This window comes from Prorops nasuta, unplaced genomic scaffold (assembly GCF_024137725.1).
Source record: "Prorops nasuta isolate Cenicafe-Biocafe unplaced genomic scaffold, Cenicafe_Pnas_1.2 PNAS00062, whole genome shotgun sequence".
Classification (NCBI taxonomy): Eukaryota; Metazoa; Arthropoda; class Insecta; order Hymenoptera; family Bethylidae; genus Prorops; species Prorops nasuta.
Window position 1 is genome coordinate 318,257 of NW_027116859.1, and position 22,642 is coordinate 340,898.

The 22,642-nt window shown below is 40.0% G+C and overlaps 2 protein-coding genes across 3 annotated transcripts in view; both read left to right on the forward strand.

Moving 5' to 3' along the window:
- Ip6k (Inositol hexakisphosphate kinase) overlaps positions 1-22,642 on the forward strand; it is a 334,638-nt gene that overhangs the window by 249,267 nt on the left and 62,729 nt on the right. The gene's annotated exons all lie outside the window — the stretch shown is intronic.
- Positions 1-22,642, forward strand: part of LOC136784663 (limbic system-associated membrane protein-like) — a 203,605-nt gene that overhangs the window by 168,636 nt on the left and 12,327 nt on the right. For both annotated transcript variants that reach the window (XM_066745504.1, XM_066745503.1), the window contains exons 2-3: positions 6,876-6,972; positions 16,991-17,133. In XM_066745504.1, coding sequence (XP_066601601.1) covers positions 6,903-6,972; positions 16,991-17,133 — 213 coding nt within the window. In that variant the 5' untranslated portion in view covers positions 6,876-6,902. The remainder of the gene's footprint in view (positions 1-6,875; positions 6,973-16,990; positions 17,134-22,642) is intronic.

Genomic DNA, 22,642 nt, shown 5'->3' on the forward strand with positions numbered 1-22,642 from the left:
TAGGCGTGCGTTGAATGGTGGTGGTAAGGTTTGGTGTAGGAGGACGGAGAGTGGGGGGGGGGGGGGGAGATGCAGGGTGGCGGCGTTCACCGGTCGATCAAGCCTCGTTTCCTGCAGCCGACAGCCACAGACAGGGAACGCGAGATGAGATCGGGAAGGCTGCCGTGTCTATTAGGAGGCTGCAGGAGTTTTATTGCCCGACTGATAACAGATGAGGAGTTTTACTCGGAGCTCAACGCCATGATTCATGAGCCTTCCGCGCGGGAAAACTAAAAGGGTACCACCGGTATATATACTTTATATATATAGTATATTCGTCTTCTCGCTCACACTTTCAGCCTGCAGTGAAAATCCTTCTCGGCGCGCCTCTGCGTCGATTCCCCACGGGATTCTCTTCAACTATATATATATATATATATATATATATACGGAATCAGGGAAAACATATTGCGACTGACTCTTGGCGTCCCTTCACTCCTCTTTCTATCGCTTTTCCCACGAACAAACGGAATGTCAGCTCTCGCTTCTCTGTCAATCCGTCCGAATCTACAATCTGTGGAATTCGCTCTTTTCCTGCCTGGCGGTGATAGGGCATTCCGCGTGCAGCCTCGACTAACCCGAGTTACGAAAGCGAAGCGAGAACGAAGGGAAGACTGCTTCTGTATATATATATATACAGCTGTACTATATATATATATACCTATACGTAGTATGTACATAGTAGGGTAGCTCGAACGAATCCGTAACGTGACGGGACGCTGCTTGTCAAATAAAAGCAGCTCCCGCGCTTTTCCAACGCGCAGTGACATGAAGTAAAACTCCACTAATCAGGCAAACTTCCACTTAGCCGATGCTGGAGAAAATCAATGTCGACGCTTGCCTCACGCTCGCTCGTTTAACACGATGAAACTTCGTCCGGTATTCGTGCGGAATTCATCCTGGGCGAACTTTATCTTTCTCTCGCTCGAAAGAAAAATATAGCTTCCTTCTATGTCTGTGTGTGTGTGTGTGTATATATACAGTATAAGAGTAAATAGAGCTTCCACGAGATAAAATGCTTTCAATGGGCGAGCTAATCGAAGCTCTTGGCACTCTTAACGAAGAAATCGCTGGATGGGTTTCCATGAAAAATCGCGAGAGGATTCGATTAAATGGAAAAGAGAAACTATGCCGTAAGAGAGCTAAAGAAGAAGGGAGGGGGGGGGGGGAGAGAAAAAATGAACAAAACAATAAAGAGTAGGAAATAGCGCGCGCGCGCGCGCGCAGGGAACGTGCCGGTACAGAAATCGATTCACTTCCGCAATTGAATCGAGCGACGATTTGTCCAGCGTTTCCGGCAATTTGAAAGTCGACGGGGCGGGGTTGCCCGGTGCTTCGAGAGATCCCACCCCCCCCCCCCCCCTCCCTCCCTTCTACCGTGTGTTTGTTAACGTACGTCAGTATACGGTTCGCACCGATTGCGATCGCTCGCTGTCGTCCAACTGGCACGCTCAGCCGTTTGCCTGTTTACGTTTACGTGCCGCGGCCAAGCTTTTAGCCTCGCTCTTCGTGTGCCGATCGCGTTTCACAGAAAACCAGTCGCAGTGATAAAACTTCACGGCCAGCAAGTTCTCGACACGAATGTCGCGCTCCCGACACGTTCAATTGAATTTGCTAGCCAGTTGCTGCGCTCGTAATTGCAGCATTACACTGTGTACTGGAGTAGTTGCACGATATATACCTGCTTTACTATTTTCCCCTACTTTTCACCCATCGCTTCTCTCCTCGCCTCGCACGAGCAATGCAACCGTTGAATTCCACGCTTTAGCAATTATTTCGGGAGTTCACGATCGACAGTAGGTTTAATGCATCGCACGTGATAATGAGCACGTGGAACGCGAGCTGCATGTCCACGCGGCTTTCGACGTTTCGTGCTTATCTACCGCAACAAACCGATACAAATACACAATCAGCTGCGATTGAAATACACTCGTTACCTTTTATTCCTCTATGATATAGATATCAATGTTTCACGTTCCAATTGAAATGTAACATATAGTGTATATATATTATTGTTTATATGTAGGTGTACATAGGTGCTTAAACGAGTGTTGAATTATTTATTTTTGACGGTTTTTAGCTACTTTTTTGTTTGAAACAATTCGAAATGGTTCATACCTGTTGGAAAATGAAATCTTTCAATTCTATCTCACTCTCCAAAATTTACAGTATAAAAGATTGTAAACAATATCGCAAATAGGAAAAATACGAGAAACATCTAATACGAGAAGTTTTATTCCAAATATTTCGCAGTTTGTTTAGTGTAACAATAGGTAATTGGCCAGAAAAAGATTCGGGAAAAATAATTAATAAACTACGATACTCAACTGGAAGTTGAAAATTGAGGCATATTCAATTGAAAGAGTTTTATTTGCCAAAATATTCCAACTACTTGTACAGTGCACCTCTCTCGTATAATATTTGCAAACCTCCCGTTCTCTCATGTTCGGCAAACTAATGTTTCGATTCATCAAGAAAAATATGAAAGGGAGAATTTACTTTTAACGGATCTTATTACATTTCGCTTTTTTTTTCATTATATTAACACGTAGCTCTTATATTTATACAGTGTAATCACTCTCAATAATTCAGAAAATACTGTCAATTGAAACGACAGCGACCACAAATCATGATACTGGAGGAGCAAGTTTGAAAGAAGAGACTTTTACATAAAATGATATATTTAATGTAAAGTAATGTGGAAGAAAGGGGCGTTATGAATGAGTGCAGCCACGAAGTGGTGGCGTCGACAAATCATTGTCCTGGCGGAGGAAGCCTTGGAAGTGAAAACAAGCGGCTTGGCGGCTCAAGTAGCTCGCTGTGAAACTGTAGCGCGCGACCCTCGCTGAATGCTAAAAAGATAAAAAAAAATCGAAATGTAAGGGTGGTGGTGTGTCTGAATGAAGACGTCTAATTCGAAAGGTCACACTCCAGCACTGACAAGCAACTCTCGTTCAATAACGTAAAGTAAATATATTATACACGATAAAAATCTTGCAGCAGTGGCTGTACTTGGTTCATTGGCCTGACTAGTCGAGTACTCGTACCACAGTAGTCCATCCCGCAGACACCTTTTCCACTTATCTATCAATACATTATTCACGTATTCGCCATATGTGGCTTCATTCTTCTGCATTCGACGTTTTCCACATTGGGCTTCTCAGGTTATAATAGAAAACTGATAAATATATAACACTCCCCTAACCATATCTTATTTAATCTTCTCTATTCCTTTCAAACCGGAAACGTTAAATATTCTATAAAATTAATAAAATCACTATCAGATTTTATCAGCGCAGACTTTTAACGGAATATTATTTCAAATTGATCCATCTTAACGAAAGTTAATCGCATTTTGATGAAATAGTAAGTCGGAAAGACAGAAAGCAATCTCTTGCGTATTACACGAAATTCATTTTCGTATATACATGTATATAAATAGTAGGGATGAGCGTGCGTCAGTGAGAATTCTTTCTGAGCCAGCAAAAACGAAAGACGAAAAATGCAAAGGTGGAAAAGAAGAATTCAGAGAGCCGAGAGTGGTTACATTTATGACGCTCCTTTCGGCTTCCGCTTTACGTTCTGACACTAATTTCCTAGCCACCGGGGCCTCCGTGCGAAGAGGGCTTTCCACGACAAATTATTTCTCGACAAAAGAAACGTCAACCCTTTCAAGACTTATGAAAAACAACCCAGTGTTCAAACCTCTACCAAATTGCTTCATCTGATTAGATCCAAAAGCTATTAATAAAATCTAACGATTGAAATTAGCCAAGGCATATTACCATTTGCAGCGAATTTCATGTAATAGAATTTTCGTAAAATAAAAGTAAATTCTCATTAGAGAATAAAAAAATGAGAGACTGGGATTCTGACAATGGTATAAAGAGTGAGCAGACGATTTAAGGCAATTCACGGAATCTACTGTAGTTGAAAATGAAAATTCTACAATGACATCCTTATATTGCTATGGGAAATTCATTTCGTAAGCTAAGAAGCTTATCTTTATGATCGCGAACCTACTCATTATAAATTGAGAGTTTTAGACTGAATCTGATCCGTAGAGATTAGCCTCTTGTTAGCCTCGTACCATATCGATCGAACGAGAAGCACACTGTTAGATTAAAACAGCTGCTCTATAGATAGGATAATGCGTAATGTCCTCTGAACTTCGCAGAAGTGCATAATAGCCACATTATTACGTAAAATCATGGTGCTTCACTACAGAGGGCTACATTATCAGAGATAATTTTGTGTAATATGATGCATCCATTAAGCATTTGCATAATACTGTATCAAGTAATTTACCAGTTTCTCGTTAGCAGAAAATCAATCGCGCCTCAAAACCAAACAGTCTCGTGAGAAATTTCTTTTTAGAAATTTTCATTCGTCTGCTTATTGCTAAATTATTCAGTTTTCAAATATAGGTGATAATTGTCGATTTTAAGTTTATAGCATTGGTCTGAGAAATGTACGAATAAAAAGACAAATTTGATATACAATGCAATAAATTCAGCTCGAATTTCTTCAGAAATTGTCAAGCATTAACAGTAACGAGATACGATTTAATTAAATAAATCTTGTAAAAGCTGAGTCTATAGGAATATTCGTTACTCGGGACGAGCAAATCATGGAGAGAAGCGAGAAAACTGCTCGACTGCTCACCAACACATGCGCAAAGGATCGGGAACGCGCGCGACTAAAAACTGGATAATTTGCATACAATTGTTATTTATCGTATTAAACTTATCAAATTCCAGTGTTTTGCATACGTCAGAAATATTCGTGGCACTCCAAACCTGTTCTCGAAGTAAAATGAAGTAAAATATATGGTATAAATAAAATTTGTAGCAAATCCTTTGGCAAACCCTTTGCAGGGACATCTCGTATCATAAATATTTATTAACAAAACGAATCACGATTTTGTATGGAAAAATGTGTCATAAATTTTATGGGCACCGCTAAAATTTGGCGCTATAAAGAAAATTGTCTCGGGTGATATTTCATCATGTTGAATCCACAAATAAAAACTCGTTCGCACTTCGTTCCTGGCGATTACATTTTTTCTCTCCCAATTTACGGTAATGGAGCTTCCATGACGGCACAGCTGACCCTTGCTTGGCGTTATTCTCGCAAAACTCTCAGGAGCCGCTAAAGCTTGGCTTAAGATAAAGTAGCCGAGGCAAACCGAGCATTCACGAAGATTTCCCGCGTGTCCCAAAGCCGACACATTTTTCAACAACGAATCGTTCAACTTCTCTCCATGGAATTCTTGCAATATCGCTATCGACGCTCACCTTGCACAATCCATGCGTACCTTCCAATATAAGATCCTTTTCTCCATATCCTCTCTCCTTTCAGCTCGATCTTTCGGTATTTGACTCTCTAAACAAAACCAGAAGCATAATCTGCAAGTGTCAATTAATATTGCCACACTTACACTTGCATAGACTTATTACGAAATCCCCTGCTTTGGGACCATTTGCCATTACACGTTTGTGCGTTCGAGCAAATGATTCTGTTTAAGACACAACCCTTCAAGAGAATCGAGGTACTTGCATGGTAATTAACGTTTACTAGAAATTAGAAATTTAACCGATGTTCATACGTAGACAAGGATAACTATAAGCAAAAAGCCGAGTGTTCTGATGCTACGAACGCTTTTACACGCTATCTTCAGAGCCCTTTCAAACGATTTGAATAGCGCGAATGCGAGCACCAGCTGTGGGAAGATGAAACGCGTATACATTACGACTAACGCTATTTAAAGAGATGTACACGTGTGACACAGGTTCTAATGACAGCAGAGTCACATAGTACAGTCTTTCGACTAAATTAATTATTCATGTACACGTACATAATTGTTCTCGCTTCTTATTAGAGGATCAAAGTACAATGTAACGTGGAAAAGTAGCATTAAAAAGGAACCACTCGTGTTTTTGCTCAATTACACGTTGATAACTCGATATTAAAAGTATTCTTCGCGAAAAAAAGTTAAATTTTAGTATAGGACTATCCCAAGGGTTTTGCATCAGCTGACCATTTTCCTCCTTTTCGTTAAAAATTCAAATGCTGTTTATACAGTTTTAAAAGAGGTAAGGTATAGTACGTATCGATGTTGATGGAAATGGAGCTGCTTTTTAGAAACCTCCTTCAATACTTTCCCATACTACTCACTCCTGGCAATTTCTTTGGCGGAATTATTCGTGCAGGTATTGAACTCTTTAATTCTTTGAAAGTGTCAAAGGGACGTACCGTGCATTTGCAAAATACTTTAACGCGTCTTTTGCTATATACATACTCACGATTTTAATCATATTACCATGAGAGTATTATCATTATGCACTGAGTATATAGTATAATACTCTTTTTAATATGAATACCACGTAAAAAAATAGCAATATTGGAAAAGGTTTAAGTGGAAATTGAAAAACAATTATATACATCCGTTTAAATCTGCCGAAAAATGATATCGAGAGGCTCGATCTCTTCTTGAAACTAATAATAGTATTACGTCGATTACAATTGTGTAATATTTTTTCAATTTGGTAAATACGTAACCCCGTCAGGTACGCTCGTACGTTTGTGTAGGTGTACGTGTGTTTAGGTTACAGCTCCGCGTTTCCCATCCCGAGTAATCCAGAATAAATAGTTGATCTCTGAGTGCGATTTTACTCCAGTAACAATATCCATGCTATTGCCGTACTCCAGTGAAACCATTGTGGCAGATAACCGAAAAGCAATGTCCCTTCCAGGGCTAGAAAAGCCATCATGCATTTTCAAAATGACTGACCTGCATAGTCATTTATTTAGCCTGCTATCTTTGTCTGTTTCAGCCCACTGCGTGATCCAACAAAGCCCTAATGGACGGTACCTTGCTGATCCTGATGCTACTACTGCTACCATTATCGCAATATTTCGTAAAATCAGTTGGTTAGTATAAAATGTTCGTACAACTCCACATATCCTACAGGATTTTTTCCCCACCCTCTATTACCGAATCAGCCGAGAAACTCTTCTGAATTTTTACAAAACCAAATAGATCCAGCATATATATACAGAGAAAACTTTCAACCGTGTATTCGACGTGGTAATCTCGAGTCGAAGCGCATATTCCAAGAAGATAGCTGCGAGAACATAGACGAGAAAAGGAGGATTATTTGTGTTTTCATGGAGAAGGAGAGATGAGAGATTCTGCGGAAGCAAAGCGCGCTGGGCGATTTATAGTGCTCGAGCGGTAATAAGACGTTCGCCCTATCCACTGACTCCGTTGCAGGGATAAGAATCATCTTGAGATAACCGCGTAAACGGCGAAACGCGCCAGGGAACTAGCATGGAAGTGTGCGCGAAAACTTTCGGATCTTCAAATCCCTGGCATGCTGCACAGTGTGAGTTTCTCTTATTAAAGATTGCACATGCACGATTGCAGCATTTATCTTGAGTAAGAACCACAGCGAGCGTACACCTAAAACAGAGTCCTTCTTCGGAGAGTCACGTGTGAGCTTGGGTGGATTATTGCGGGAGAATTGCATGCAAATATCTAGCATTTGGATCTGTAGAAGGGACTGATTAGAATCCAGGTAAAGTCATCGCGAACGTCAGCACAGCTTCGTCCTTTGATGGCTCGACTCGTGGTTATCCTTTCCATCATCAGGACGCTATTTTGTTTCACGGTGGATGCGCACAGAGTGCATAGTGAATACTGTGAAGGAAGAGGAGGAAACCTTAATCATGAAGGAGAAAATGCACGGGAGAGGATCGTCGCTAGTAGACATACCCCCAGGTGGTTGGCTATCTACATCTCGTGGGAACGCAGTGGCAGCAGCAGAACTTTCTCAATTAGTGCCCTGGCCCGATCGACCAGGACCTCATTCGTATTCACGATGAAGCCCCCATTGTAGCCACGCTGCAAGTATATCTCGCTGTCTCTTTTCCACTTTCGCCACCCTGTTTCTCTCCTCTTTTTCTTCCCCCTCCTTCTCATCCCTCTACTCCTCCTCTTCTTCTTCTTCTTCTTCTTCTTCTTCTTCGTCCAAACTGTATTTTCCACAACTTCCAATTCAGCAAAAACTTTAGATATAATGATTAAAGCCTCGCTGCTTTTAATTAGCCCATTTTCGAATCTTCAACACAATTCTACTGCATGGTGTGTCAATTGTCTCGAGCAGATCAATTCAAGACCGACGATGGATTAATACCGACTGGATCAAACAACGATAGAGAGCCCGTTTCAAAAGCCTCGATCGGCACACTGGCCCCGTTTCCTTGTTTCCCTCTGGTCTCCCAATGCTGGCAGATATGTTCGGGAAACAATTTCATCACCGCTCCGAAAACAGTCCTTCTCATCTGGTCAAACACAACTGGTAACAGGGGAAACCTTGAGCAGAAAAGAAATCAATAACAAATACTCGTTTACACGAATCGTTACAGCTGCAGAAAATATCATTCTCGCTACAATAGAGATGTTAAGATTCTTGAAAAATCTGAAGGAATTGTAGAGTTTATCTCAATCGCGTTCCTTAAATATTATTTCGTGAAAATTCTAAGGAATGTTTATCTATGGAGGTATACATCTCTACGTCGATTAATTTTAGATTACTAATTTCATTGAAGCACGTTGAGGAATGAAACAACAGTTTCTATATGTTACGTCCATTTCTCTTGAAAAGTTCATTCAGCATACGATATAACTATTTAGCCTGATGGCAACATTCATACGTAGGGTAGAAACGCAAAATCTTAGTCTTTACCATGATAATGCACGATGGGAAGAGCCCGCCGGCTGCAGAGAAATACGAGAGCAGCTAACGAAACTTATTGCATCTGCAGACGTGATTTCGCGAGAGCTGGAATGGAGGAGCTGCAAAATTATAGTGAGCTATACGTGCCTTACCCTCGCCTTCTCTACGCTCGGTGCTTCGATTGCTTCGCTTTATATCCAACACGTTTGTCTCTCAACTCTCCTTAGCTCCTCTACGTAGACTATACCTCATAGGCCAAAGGATAACCACTACATTTGTCTGTGGAATATAGCCACTCAAAGCTCACTAAAATATCGTAAAATGCAAAAAAGCAAATATATATGGTACATTTCGAAAGTTTAACTAACTTTCAAATTAACGATCAATAATAATTTTATCAAAATCTGGCAATTCATTGCAGAAGGGAAATATCGAAAGTTATATATACTTTGTATAAAATATTAATTTAATCTGGAAGCTTAACAAATATGTGACTATGAGGAGACGTACTTAAATTTATTACACTTTTTCTCTTTCGCTCTAAAATGCGAATTCTAGGGCTTTCTTTTCCGATATCTCAATGGGATAATGCGATTCTTGTTACCAGCTATTAAAAATCCTAAGTTTTTCAAAACAGTGTCCTCAAAATCCCAATACAATGGTGGAAACTTTAATGTAATTTCCATATAAAATGGATTACATGAAAAATGTATGAGCGAATCCTCATACAGCAACGACGGGAAAGAGCGTTGATACATATATGCACGTATATGCAGAGTGGCTATTGCTTTTCAAACACAAATTCAATATCATTTTCTTAATTGTACAGATATTCCTTTAAAATACTGGAGCTAATTGGATTTTATTAATCCAGATAGCCTGAAAAATGAGTTGAAGCAAGCCTATGAATTTTCCACATAAAGTGGGTCGAAAATTTGAAATATAATTATGCGAGTAAAGTAAAGAGAGATGAAAACAAATCACCAATGACAGCTAGAGCTTCGCTGTAACGAATCTGAGTATTGCACGATGAATAAACTTTGTCTCAAATACAATATTCCACGTTAAATATAATGTACCCTTTTATTCCACGTATCTTCCACATTTCATAATACAATACATGCAGTTTCTCACCAACCGTATTATACAAACTTACAAATACAAGCAACAATATTCCACAACATTCTAGTAATAAACAAGCCACCTCGTGAAAATGAATACATTTTGCAATCCCTGATTTAACAAAGTAAAGAGTAGATATTAAATAAAATAAGTGATAAGGCATTATGCACTGATCCAATAGCTAAGGTGAGTGGAAGTGGGGAGTCTAGCCACATTATTCTGTAGAGTGAGGAAAGTTTGTTATTCTGGGAAGACGACACGTCGCTGCGGTTCACCCCGTAAGCAGATCTTCCGTCATGTTTCTACGTAATAACACCTGGGAGCATAGAGAAGATACGTGCCGTGGGATAGAACGTGAAAATCTTGCTCGTGATGCTGTAACTTTTCGTTGGTTCGATACCAGAAAGGCTAGGTTATAAGATTTTCGACTCACAACCTAAGAGCACTCGTAGGGAAGCCGTTTCTCGAGTCAATTAACTTGATCAGACTACCTACGAGCACGCTATTGGTCCAGCAGCCTAATTTATTCGATTGCAGCAACGCGCAAGAACTTGCAATAATTTACCTCGCAAGGCAATTTGAACGATTGCTATTAATTAGTTCTTTAGCAATAATACGTCCAAAGTTACGGGAAGCCGGGCAAAATCCAAGATTCGGATAATACAGTTTGCTGGATCTTCAAGTGCAGCGTCGATCTACTTTACACTTACGTTAACAAAGTTAATAGACACGTCGAAGTACGAAGGGACCCCAACATCGATTAAATCCAACTTGTAACTGGTTCTTCGATTAAACTAAAGTTCACGCTCTCACATAGTCCCAAGGACCCCCTGATGCATCACGCTTATCGATAAAGCGATAACGCTTTTGATTCGCGCGATTTTTGAGATAAATCACACAAAGTTGCTGCTTCTTTTGTTGGGAAGAGAAAATTACTTCGATGCTTGTTCGAGCCAAATAAAGCTAATATAATTTATAGCTTTATGGCTAAAATTCGATTAAATTAATGTCATTGTTGCCCTTTGACACTATCAGACCGATTAGCTGATAGTGTGCGTGAGGTTTTAACAATGGACACTTGAATATATATATATATACAGGACTGTGATAAAACGCTTTGAGAGAACTCTTGAAAAGAATGGCTATAGAAATATAAGAATAAATGCAATTGAATGTGTTCTCGCAGTGGATAAAAATTTTCGCTTAGCGAGCATGACGTTCCAAGTGACGACTCGTTCTTATTGGAGGAAAACACTTTCCCAGTGCGTATTCGCGCAGATATCTCCACGGAAAGCTTGTTTGCATCGTTATTGGATATTTTCATGTGTCGGAGAGCGATTCCCGCCGTCTCATACCTTTTCGTCGCGTGCACGTTGTTATATATTTCCTATTCCTATTCGTGAACTACTGCCGGATCTTCACACCTCACACCTGATAACAACGCCCCACCCCCTCCCTTCCCAACTTTCCATTCCACGGTACAATCTTTACAAAATCTTTGTCAAATAGATGCAAACTATTGAAAGCAAAATATTAGTATATGGGTTTAACAATTTACAATGAAAAAACGATCTTCGACATAGACTCGGTGTATTTATATGCATGATCGGTGTATCAGGAGATTTGGGGTAGTCTCGCGTCAAGTAGTAAAAGCAAGTCTATACAAGAGCGAGACACCGAGTATTTATTTCTTGAAACACTATATATTTTAAGCATTTAAGAAAACTAAAAATCATCAATATATATAGACATGTAATATTGCAGCAATATCATTTCGATAAATATAATTTGAAATCTTATATTTTAGTTATAATTAAATTTATTCTTATTTGTTTATTTATATCAGCAATCAGTCTTATCGGTGAAACAAACAAGAGCGAAGAGAGAAGGGGAATGGACTGGTGGACGTTATAATAATTAATAAATTCATAAAAGAATTTAAGAGGATTTTAAGGGGAGGAGGACTATGTAGAGACAGACAACCAGTAAGTGGAGTAAACCATGTGAGTGCCCCATCGGATACTTGTCCGAGCGAGCGCTTGCTATACGAGCTGATCCCAAAACAAGTTTGCGTACGAAGGGCAAGGTGGTATCTTCTACATTTGATCGTCGGCTTAATCCACACCAGCAGTCCTGCGCTGGCAACTTCAGCCAGCTCCTCGCGAGACATTTATCTCGCGGTCAAAGCCCTTTTACCATCGATCATGCTCGCGCTCTCGTAAATACTTGCAAAGTTCAACCCCGAGGTTGACCACTGAAGCGATAGTTACGGGTCTCTCCAGTGCAAACATCCTAACCACTATACATGCACGTTTACTCCTCGTAAAGGTAACACACGTGAACTGCAAATTTTGGGCACCACAGTGTGTGTACCACAAAACATAGTATATATATATATATATATTTCTTTAAAATAAACAGTCAAAATACCATCACTAAAGAGCTGAACATAAAGCCCATACCCCCACCCTTTGTTTCTAATCTCTACAATGTATTTAGTATAATTCAGTGGTGGTCGTTTGATGGAAATTGGAAACTAATTGTAGCATGATTTAATTTAGTCCGTTTAACTTGTTAAATAGATTATAAATCACGAGTAGTGCTAAATAATGTAAAACTTGTAACTGTTAGATGTTATAGTAAATATTTTATGCAATTTTCAAAAAAAATATAAAGAATAAAATTATTATTTAATTTACGATTGATATTTACGCTCCTTCCTGACCTAGTTTATTCTATTTGCCTTTAAACGAGTCTTCCTTTTGGAGTTGCCAAGAGGAGTACTACCATTTCTATACGACAGAGACTTCAGTCGTTTTGTGAAAGGGTTGGTTATGGTTTAGGCTGCTTTTGCCTGGTTTTGGCAAAGAAGACGAGACGGCAAGCGGTAGGTACGCTTGTTGATACACGGGGTTCGCGCCTGTGTAAATATATCTACTATAACTCGGTTGGCCCTGTACTTCAACTTCTAAGTGATGTTGCTGTTGCTCTCTATTGCTGACGGCATCAGAAGCAACGTTACCTTTCCCACCCGCGACGACTCCTCTGCGGCTAACATCTTCAGAGTAAACCGCCGCAGCTCGTCAACTTCGCTCTACAGACAAACAGACGGATAGATACAGACAGACAACGTGACACAAGAAGATCGCGGTGCCTCACAACTATTACGGATGATACTTGTGCAAACAAATGCGATAATCGATATGGAAGAAGAGACTTTAATAAAATATTTTCGAGATTATTATAACGCAATTATATCTTTATGCGTATGTAGACTGTTAAAATAGAACCAATTTTTAAATTGCATAATTACAGACTTCATTAATTAATGTACATGTAAAAACTTTGGAAAATTATGGATCGTGTAAATTGATAGCTGTTCCAAGCATAACGATGTGGAACATCAAAATTTTAGTCTTATTGCAAATTAGGCATTCGAAAATCGCGTGGAATAATTAGAAACATTTGATTCCTAAGTGCTATACAAGAATTACATTTTTGTTATTTATCTACTCGTTTATCTACGATTACGTAACTCGTAAAACATATTCCATTAAGGAAATCGCTGTAAAGGAATTACCACACGGAAAGCCAGGACCCTCCTATGCACGTGCAAAATGATTTAAAGTCGAATTAAAGTGATTCGAGCTACTCATTTGCAGTAACAGCGTCATTTACCTAGCTAAACGTAATATAAATGTTAATTCACCTTTTTTAATTTCTTGTTACTTACCAGCCTACACTATCTAAACGAACGGAAGTTAAATATTAAAGATAAGCTGATGGTACAAAATGAATAAACTCGCTTGAACAATTTCTTAAGCAGCAAGGTCTCTCTAATCACTATATAGCTACGTTGTTCTTTGGAATTAGTTGCAGCTACTCGCCTCAAGAATATATATATATATATATAAACGCAGTAATTTAAAAGAATAATCATTTGCAAAAAATTATGCAATTGGAGACTCGCCGTGGAGGGAAATAGCATCGGTTTTACGAATCCTATATACAATAGTGGTGAGAGAATGGCGCAAAGGTCTCCGGATGAGGAGAGAATCTTAAATTCCTACGACTCCGCACTGCAACTCTTCCGTCTACATAGTTGAGTGAATAACTTGAGTAATTAGGAATGACCTAGTTTCAAGGCGAAGCTACGACATCGAGTGCAGCATTCGAAATTTAACTACGAGCAGGATATACTGGCGTCAAAGTTGCGCGATTCGCGGCTTGGAGAAAGCCGAGTGAAAATCGCTGCTGGACAACTGGATATCTGGCACGAATAACAGCGGACGCTTCTACCAGCCACGATAGCTAAATATTTTCAAATGTGTCGTCAGGGAGACCTCCATCGAGCTATGTCCCCTCCTACTGTAAATTGCGTACATACCGTTGCATATTGTTGCCTGGAATCCTGATTATGCATCCCCCATTTGCATGAAGCATGCATTATTAATTAAACCGTTAATCAAGCCTGGCGAGGCTCAAAAATAAACTGCCCCTTAGGCTTATGATAATTTGTCCTACCAAACAGACACATTTTAACTATGGCCACGTCACTCGCTGCAAACTTTCCTCCAACGATCTTGCAAACTTTCCAGCCGCGTTTCTCCCATAATTAATGACCGTCCAATGATCGATGAGCTGAAACATCCTAATCCTACGAGACGATATGCGTCAAGCATTTGACGTTTCCCTGAGAAATGCAAGGGAGATTACAGAAAGATAACAAGGTCACTTGCCGAAACTGGGTTGCAAGCCGTACTTAACCGAACAGTCTCCTACGAGCAATATCCCAGCGAGAAGTAATAGAGAGGAATATAATGACTTGCTTTATTACTTCTCGAAAGTCTAATATTAATTTAATCACCAGTGTAATACGGTCTTTTAAATTCAACGCTTTGGTAATTTCGCTTTAATAAGTAATGCGAAACAGTAGATAAATTAAAAAATACCGCGGTTCACCTTTTCTCATGCACTTGGAAATTTATAAGCTTGTTTATAGCGCGTATTATAATAACGTAGCGCTACTTCGGTTTACGAGGACGAGGGAGTCGAGAGGGATAAGGGTCACTCGTGACCTTCGATCTAAGAGCATGGGTGTTTCTAAAGTTCTTGTCAAAATGATATTCGACTCGAGTGGACTCGCTCCAATGTTGGTATCCAGTGGTAAAAATATAACTTTTGATCGTGCATTTTTTAACGAGCGATAATATTTGGCAAAGAGGTAAATGAGATCGATACTGCAGCCTTATATATATATATATATATATTTGGAACTGTAGACGGGACGCGTAGTACTAGAGGCACAAGACGTACTACAAGTGAGAATCATGCTTCAATCGGCCTCAGGCTACAGTCCCCACAGCATCCTAGCACCAGCAGGGTTCGTAGAGATGTAATCCCACGGCCACACGACCAGAAGAGGGAAACACGTAGGGTTTGGGCGCAAACGGCACGTAGGCCAACAGCTGAAAAGAAGAGCAACCACGGGGAAGCGTAGAACGTGGCCAGACCAAGCAAATAAATCCCAAGCCAAGAAGTTCCGTACAGTTTCAGTTAGCCAATACACCGAGTAAAACTCTCTGTTTCTACAATGCACTAACTACTTTTATTACCTCACATTTCTTCCCTCTAAGTCTCCTATTTATGCCATTCAACTTCATTTTTCTGTCGCTTGGATATGTCGACTTGCCTCCGAGTTTTCCAAAGAAAATTAGAGCGCTTTACAAAAAATCGCGTACTTTTAAAAGTACAGCATCATCAGAGAAAATAAACACCATATAGGGAACGAGCCGGACGCTCCAGAATCTCTCATCTTTTCCTCTTGTTGCACTTTACTTTTTTCAAAACGGTAAAAAAAATTCTTGTTTATCCTTGATTTTTTTTTTTTTTCAAAGAAAGTTTCCTTTTAGACGCGAGGTTATTTTTTTCATGAAACACAAATCGTTAATTCTCACTCGCTTGAAATTATGCAGTATGAGCATTTACATTGGGAGATCAAGGTTTTAAATAAGAGAAGTGGAATAATTGTAGAAACCTGTATAACTCGTACTATTCCGAAAAAATAATACCTTTAAAAATCATATTTTTATGTCGAGATCATGGTAAAGGATCTAGTTGATTTGGAAGAAAAATTAAATATTAAAAAACTTTTAAAATAAACGTTTTAACAATTAACTTTCTTTTGTACCGAGTGCCAGTTCGTATATGTATTGACTTCGTCTCGTAAATCAACAAAAGCTTGTTATTCTTACAATGGACGAATATATACAATGAAAACAATGCTTCGTGATATATTATATCAAACCCAGCAGGTTAATTAAGTGAAACCTGATATTTAATGAAATCGTAATAATTGAGAATAAAACATACAGCTTAATTGTTAATAAAGCTAATTATGGGAATCAATCGATATTATTTTCTGAACTTTAAGTACTTCGAAACTAAAATCTTTCAAACAACAATTTTGATTAGTAACGAAATGTTTGCATGTTGAGTGAAGTCCGTGGAAACTTATTCCACTGACATATTTTCCAATGAGTATTACGTGAAACACACTCGTAAAATACGCAATTATTGTCAGAGCCAAGATTCCGTTGCACGACATTTCATTTCACAGTTACGTAGTAAATCTGGAATAACAGTACAAGGTGTTAAAAATATCATGATACATCACGATAAAAACTCGATAGGGCAAATGCAAAATGATGTCGAGGTTTATGCATGAGCATATTATAGTTCCGTTGAGTTTTGGAGGAAACAGGTGTTTGCGAAACTACTTTGCGCTTGGACCATCAATTTACCAAGTTTTTAGTTTTCAAGACGAAACGACGAGTTTAGAAGAATTTGCCCACATTGAATTTTTTAATAGAAAACAATGATCCTTCGAAATACATAAGCACAAACATTCATACAATTTCTATGCAAACATATATATAGGAAAATTATCCTAAAATAAAAAGGATTCCAGAAATATCTGTTAGGTCCGCGTAAGTATGCGTTTATGCTGCGCAGTAAGGCGGAGTGGGTTTGTATTATTAAAATATCTCGAGAAGATGAAATATAAAATTTGTGAAAATTGTTTGCAGAGTCGTTTCATCAGCGTGACTTGGAGGGCAAAGGGGAGTCCTCGGGGAGCGTCCTGCCACAGATTCCAGGATCCATACGGGACGTCCTGGCGCAGAACGGTAGTAGCGCCGTTCTCCCCTGCAAATTCAACGGGACAGGAATAGTGAGTAAACACGACACCGATATACACACTATTATACACACAACATGTGTGCTCTGAATGTCCCGCGTACACAGAGAGGAGGATCAGGAGGGATGAAGAGAGTGAGCAGGAGATAGTTGATATAGAAAGGCAGCAGCAGCGAGCAAGGCGAATGCGAACTGCACGAGTATGCAGAGCTTAGAAATATGCAAACTGTATACACAGCGCGAGCACGTGCAGACTACACGTGCGTGGTGCACGCTAAGTCGGAGCAACGTACCTTGCGATTCCGACCGAGAGACGCCAGGTTCGCCTCCACACTTTAAAAAACAATAACCGTGTTCCCTGTATTTACACACGCACGGATTATCAGAAATTACTACTACACAGCCAAACAAATTCTCGACGTGTAACATATATTATATTACCATTTGAAACAAGCAATGCTGAAGTTACAGCACATCCAATTCAAGAGCAATTTGCATAGGAATTTTGTAAAAGGAAGAAAAGCAGAGTCCGTTGCTCGTTATGACTATGATATCACGTATTTTGGGAGAGGAATTTGGAGAAACGCCTCTATGAATTAAAGATCAGACGACGCGTTGATCTAAAAGGCTTGCATGAGTTTGTAGGATTTTTATTTTCTCTGCTGGTGGATGTGTGCATTGCAGGGTTAAGCCGGTGGTGGGAAGCGGCGAGATTGCTCGAGAGAGAGAGAGAGAGAGAGAGTCGAGGGTCAGGGGAGGAAAGGGCAGTGAAGGGTCTTAAATAAATAATCGAAGCAGCTCACTGATGTATTCATGCCAGAGGCTAGCGTTACCGCGCCAAAGAGCAGCTATATCGTGAAACTCCTGGCTGCTACCTGGCACTAGCAGGAAGCATTAGATGCAACGCGAGCTGGACCCAGTGCGCAGAGATTCCAATTCCAGAGTGGAAAAGGGCCAAGTTGACTCGCGAACTAAGTTTCCCGGCCCGAGCCTCGTAATTTTTCCCCATTAAAATTGCAAGTGTCAACCAGTTCAGACTCCCTCCAGCAACTACCTTTCAAGACCTGATTGAGTAGCTGACCCATTCGCACGATACTCGGCCGCGCCCGTTGAAATTGCTCGCAAGAATTGTGTTTCCCGACATCCCGGCACCTCGTTTACCACCACTGCGCGCACCGGCCAACTTCATCGCTTCCGAAAAAGCTCGTTGGAAACTTCATCTCTCAGCTCCAATTCCGCGCCCATTCTGCACGCCCTCATAAAAGTCTATTGATCTCCCAACTTCCATCCTTTCAATCCAACCATTGGATAATGGATTCATACTCCGAAAACGTGACACTACCAGCCAATCCGTTTCTATCGATATAAACTGCTACTGCGCGTTAATTCTTAAATCATTCGATCGAAGCCGAGCCTATGAAATTCTATAACTGCGTATTCCATTAATTTTGCAATCGTTTTAAGATCGCGTATATATATGTGGATATAGGGTCTATCGAAATCTACTTCGAGCTGGCTAAAAATATAACTCTAATCAAACTTCCCCAGTAGCAGCATCTTCGATGAATGGCTAGAGAAAATTTTCAATCTACAAGACAATAGTGAAAAATTGAGTGGCGCTATTTCGATCCAACGGATTAAGCTCGTGAGGCAAAATATGGACCCGAATGAAACGGATTTCTAATTGAAAAATGGTGGATGAACGTATCTTATTTGGACGATTGCTATTAAGGTCGGTCATGCAGGATAGATTATATATATGATGCTCGGAATTATCAGAAGCAACTGATTTTGTAGAGAGGAGAGTGTATATTTAAAGAGGGAGAAAAAAAGTGGGTTATATGGAGAGTACGACAAGAATAAAAGTATACGTAATAGTAAGAGAGGTTTGAGCTTAGCGAAGGTCCATGATTTTAGAAGGAATTTTGGTTGCACCCGATGAAAGTGAGCATAAAAGCTAATGTTGGGTGGAAACGGAGCGGTTGCAACGAGGGGAGACAAAGAGAAAGGGAAAAACGAGGAGCTTTGTGAGTTCTTCGACGTATAGAGGAAGGAACTGCGGCTTCCTTGTAATCGCGCGAGAGCAAAAAGTCAAGCGAGAAAAAAGATTCGGTAGGCCAAAATGAGAGGATACGGCGCAGGGACAGCGGGAACGCTGGGCTTTGAAGCATCAAATTTCGCCACTTCATTCGTTCGGTGTCACTCGAGGGAAATTGCACAAGAGAATTGTATTTCCTTTGTCCTTTAAGCGCCACCGAGTCCTGATTGTGCTTTGACTTTGTCGTTGACCATTACCATTCAGAAAGGATATGTCGGATTGATTTCCGCGTCTATTGTTGTGACAAGAGAGCCGACTTGTCAACGATAAAACCCGCAAGCCCTAGCACAAATGTCATTTCGATGCTAGCTTAACGGCTCTTGGCAAGGCTCTCCATTGTTGTTAGGACACACATCCTTAATTTAATGGCAACCAATTTTCATTAATACAATACCCTAAATACGCGTGTGGCTGGTAAAATCGTTATCGCTTTGTCCCTCTAATATCCAACTGCACTCGATAAAGAGAATAGTACTGCACCCACCGAGCATCACTTTGCTTTATCCGCTCAACGTAAATATTGATTAAATTCAATTTCGATCTCCTCAAACAAATACCGCTATATACGATACATTTTACGACATTAAAATATTAATGCCTAAAAGTATAGAGTGCATATTTTAGGACCTCGCAATCCGCTTTCTTTCCAGAACAACCAAAATGATGGATCGCATTTACATATTAAAGGAGATTGATGTGATTGCATGAATCGCAAATAGCTGGGCGTATGAATCACTTTATAAAAGTATATGTATACTTTGGCACGAGCCACCACAGCGTTACATCGATAAATCATAAAATTGACGTTCGAATAATCGATTCTAGCGATTAAAGGACAAGTACACTTTGCAATTAACATTACTAGTTGAATATAAATATATTACGGTGATTCATGAAGAAAAACTCATTTCTTTATATCTTCGTTTCGTTTGTACAGAGAGAATGTTTTTTTTTTTTTTTTTGTAAAGCCTGTAGAAGTATGGTATATATCGAGGCTTACAATGAGAGAGAGAGAGAGAGAGAGAGAGAAGGTTTATACAGGTCGAGGAATATAAATTTATCAGAATTATTTATGGTAAAGAGATCAGTATCCTATAGCTACCTTAACACAGTTGGAGAGTTTAAATAGTGAAGCAGAGCAGCCTAAGGGCAGAAACGCGTTACTCAAGAAGACATTGCACGCGAGCAATTACACACGGTAAGTGTGAGTAAATTACACGGGTAAGCTGCATCTTCAAAGTCACTAATACGATTACGAAATAAGCTTCATCTAATCGTAGCAGTGGTCATTTCTGCTCTGCCCACCGATTCGTCACCTAAATGGAATGCCATCCAATAACACACAGCAACTTCTCGAATTACAAGGATACATTGCTTTTGCGAAATTCGATTAGCTAGATCGAAACATTCCATACTTCAAGCTTGGTATTCGATGGATCGGAAGCTTATCGGTAAATCAGTTTTTCGCAAAAATAACAACGAGCCAGCAGGAAATTAAAGAACGATAGGTATATTTCCTCGTTCGCCTAATTTAACGCGCGATGGAAACTTTTATATTCGACTTTATAAATCGATCGAGCGGAGAAAGGTTCTTCGTGGTTTTACAGTAGGACAATATCTGGTAATAACCATATATTTCTGCATGGTTGAGAGGGTAGGGGAAGGAAAACCAAACTGACAAGGGATGACATAAAGAGGAGAGGAAATTCTCTATCCATTCTGCGCGTTCTATACATTCACCAACAAGCACAGTGGTATATATAGTATCTGTTTGACACTCTCTCTCTCTCACTCTCCCTTCCTCCCCTATACGTTTACGTATTCACGTATACATATTTTCTACCCCCCCCCCCCCCCTGCTCTTTACCTTTTCACCCTATCGCTTTCCCTCCATGCGCAAGTGCTGCTGACAGCAGTTAATTAGAGCAGCATGGAATCCAAAGGAGGTTGGTCAGCTGGCGAACTCGTCCAACTACACCAAAGAACACCGAAGACACGGACCTGCAAGCTTTCGACAAACCCTGATTAAACTCCGCATTCACTATTAAATACCAGAATAATCCTTCAGACTTATTATAACTGGCACAGAGATTTCATAAATCCTGTAGAAACGTTTCGAGCTTCCATAAATAACAATTCCAACTTTCCCCTAGCCTACCACAACATTTGCTTGTGGCTGGGTTAACTTTAACTAACAACTGCAAGAGAATCGTCCCAGAATATATTTATTTCGGTTTAATTGTCCTTCGTGCAAACTTCCATCTCACTTTGCGTGGGAAAAGGTAATTTTGTAAAAAAAAGAGAAAGTTTCCCCTATTGTTTATTTATAGAAACCACAAAGTTCCTACAGAAGAGTGTACCTTTACATATATAGAAATTTCAGGGAGAAAATGGGAGTGGTTCATCAGGAGCTCGAGTTCCCTTCGGAATGCGAAAGTTGAAGCTCGGATGGACCGTTGGGGTGGTTCGTTTCTTTGCGGAAGTAACTTGAAAAGAGGAAGACAAGGACACACAGGCGAAGGTATTTTAGTTGATCCTTCGAAGCGCCTCGTGTACCTCACACCCACACACACATATATTATGCAAGCTCGTATATATTATGTATCGTGACTCGCGACGCACCCCTGGAATAAAGAAATCCGATAGCTCGGCAAGAGGCTATCGCGTATTCTTAAAGCACCCAGTGAGCCGTAGAGAGAAAGAGCGAGGGAGAGGGGAGAGTCGTGTGAAAGGGGTTCCTTTGTCCGCACCTCTGTATCCTTTCAGGATATCACACTTATTCCCCTCATCCACTTCCTTCTCTTCCTCTCTATCCCTTTTATTTCTCGCGACGTCCACTATATACCCCTCTCTATTTTCATCGCTCGCTGCTACCATTATTACCACTCGGAACTCGGATAAGAGCTGCCATTGTTTAATCTCTGGCCAATCTGCAAATTGCACAGATTAATTCCAGAATCAGCTGCTGTTCCGTCTATTATCCTATGATACCAGTTTCATCTCTTATAAGAAGCTCGATTGGACGCAATTTTATAAAAATAGAAACGTTCGACTCTCTGATCGAACTCGTGGATAATCTGGGGAAAGTGGGTTAAAGGATGAAGAGTTACGCGTATGTCGAGCTTAACTTTCACGTGTTTTTTTAGCTGCATAACCGATATTATATATATATATATATATATATTGATTCGTACACGTCACCGAACGCAATTTGCGAGCCAATTGATGAACGGAGATCTTCCGAGGCAGTAGACGGGATAACGAGCACTCGTAAATGGTCCACTTATTAGTAATCCCTTCAAAATGTATTTATTTTATCTCGTCCAACGCGGAGATTCTTACACGGAATCTTCAGAATTTTATCGATAATTATAATCAAAGGCACGTGCAGTTATATCAATATTTTTTGTAATTCCATTTAAGATAATCCGATGAAGAAAAGACG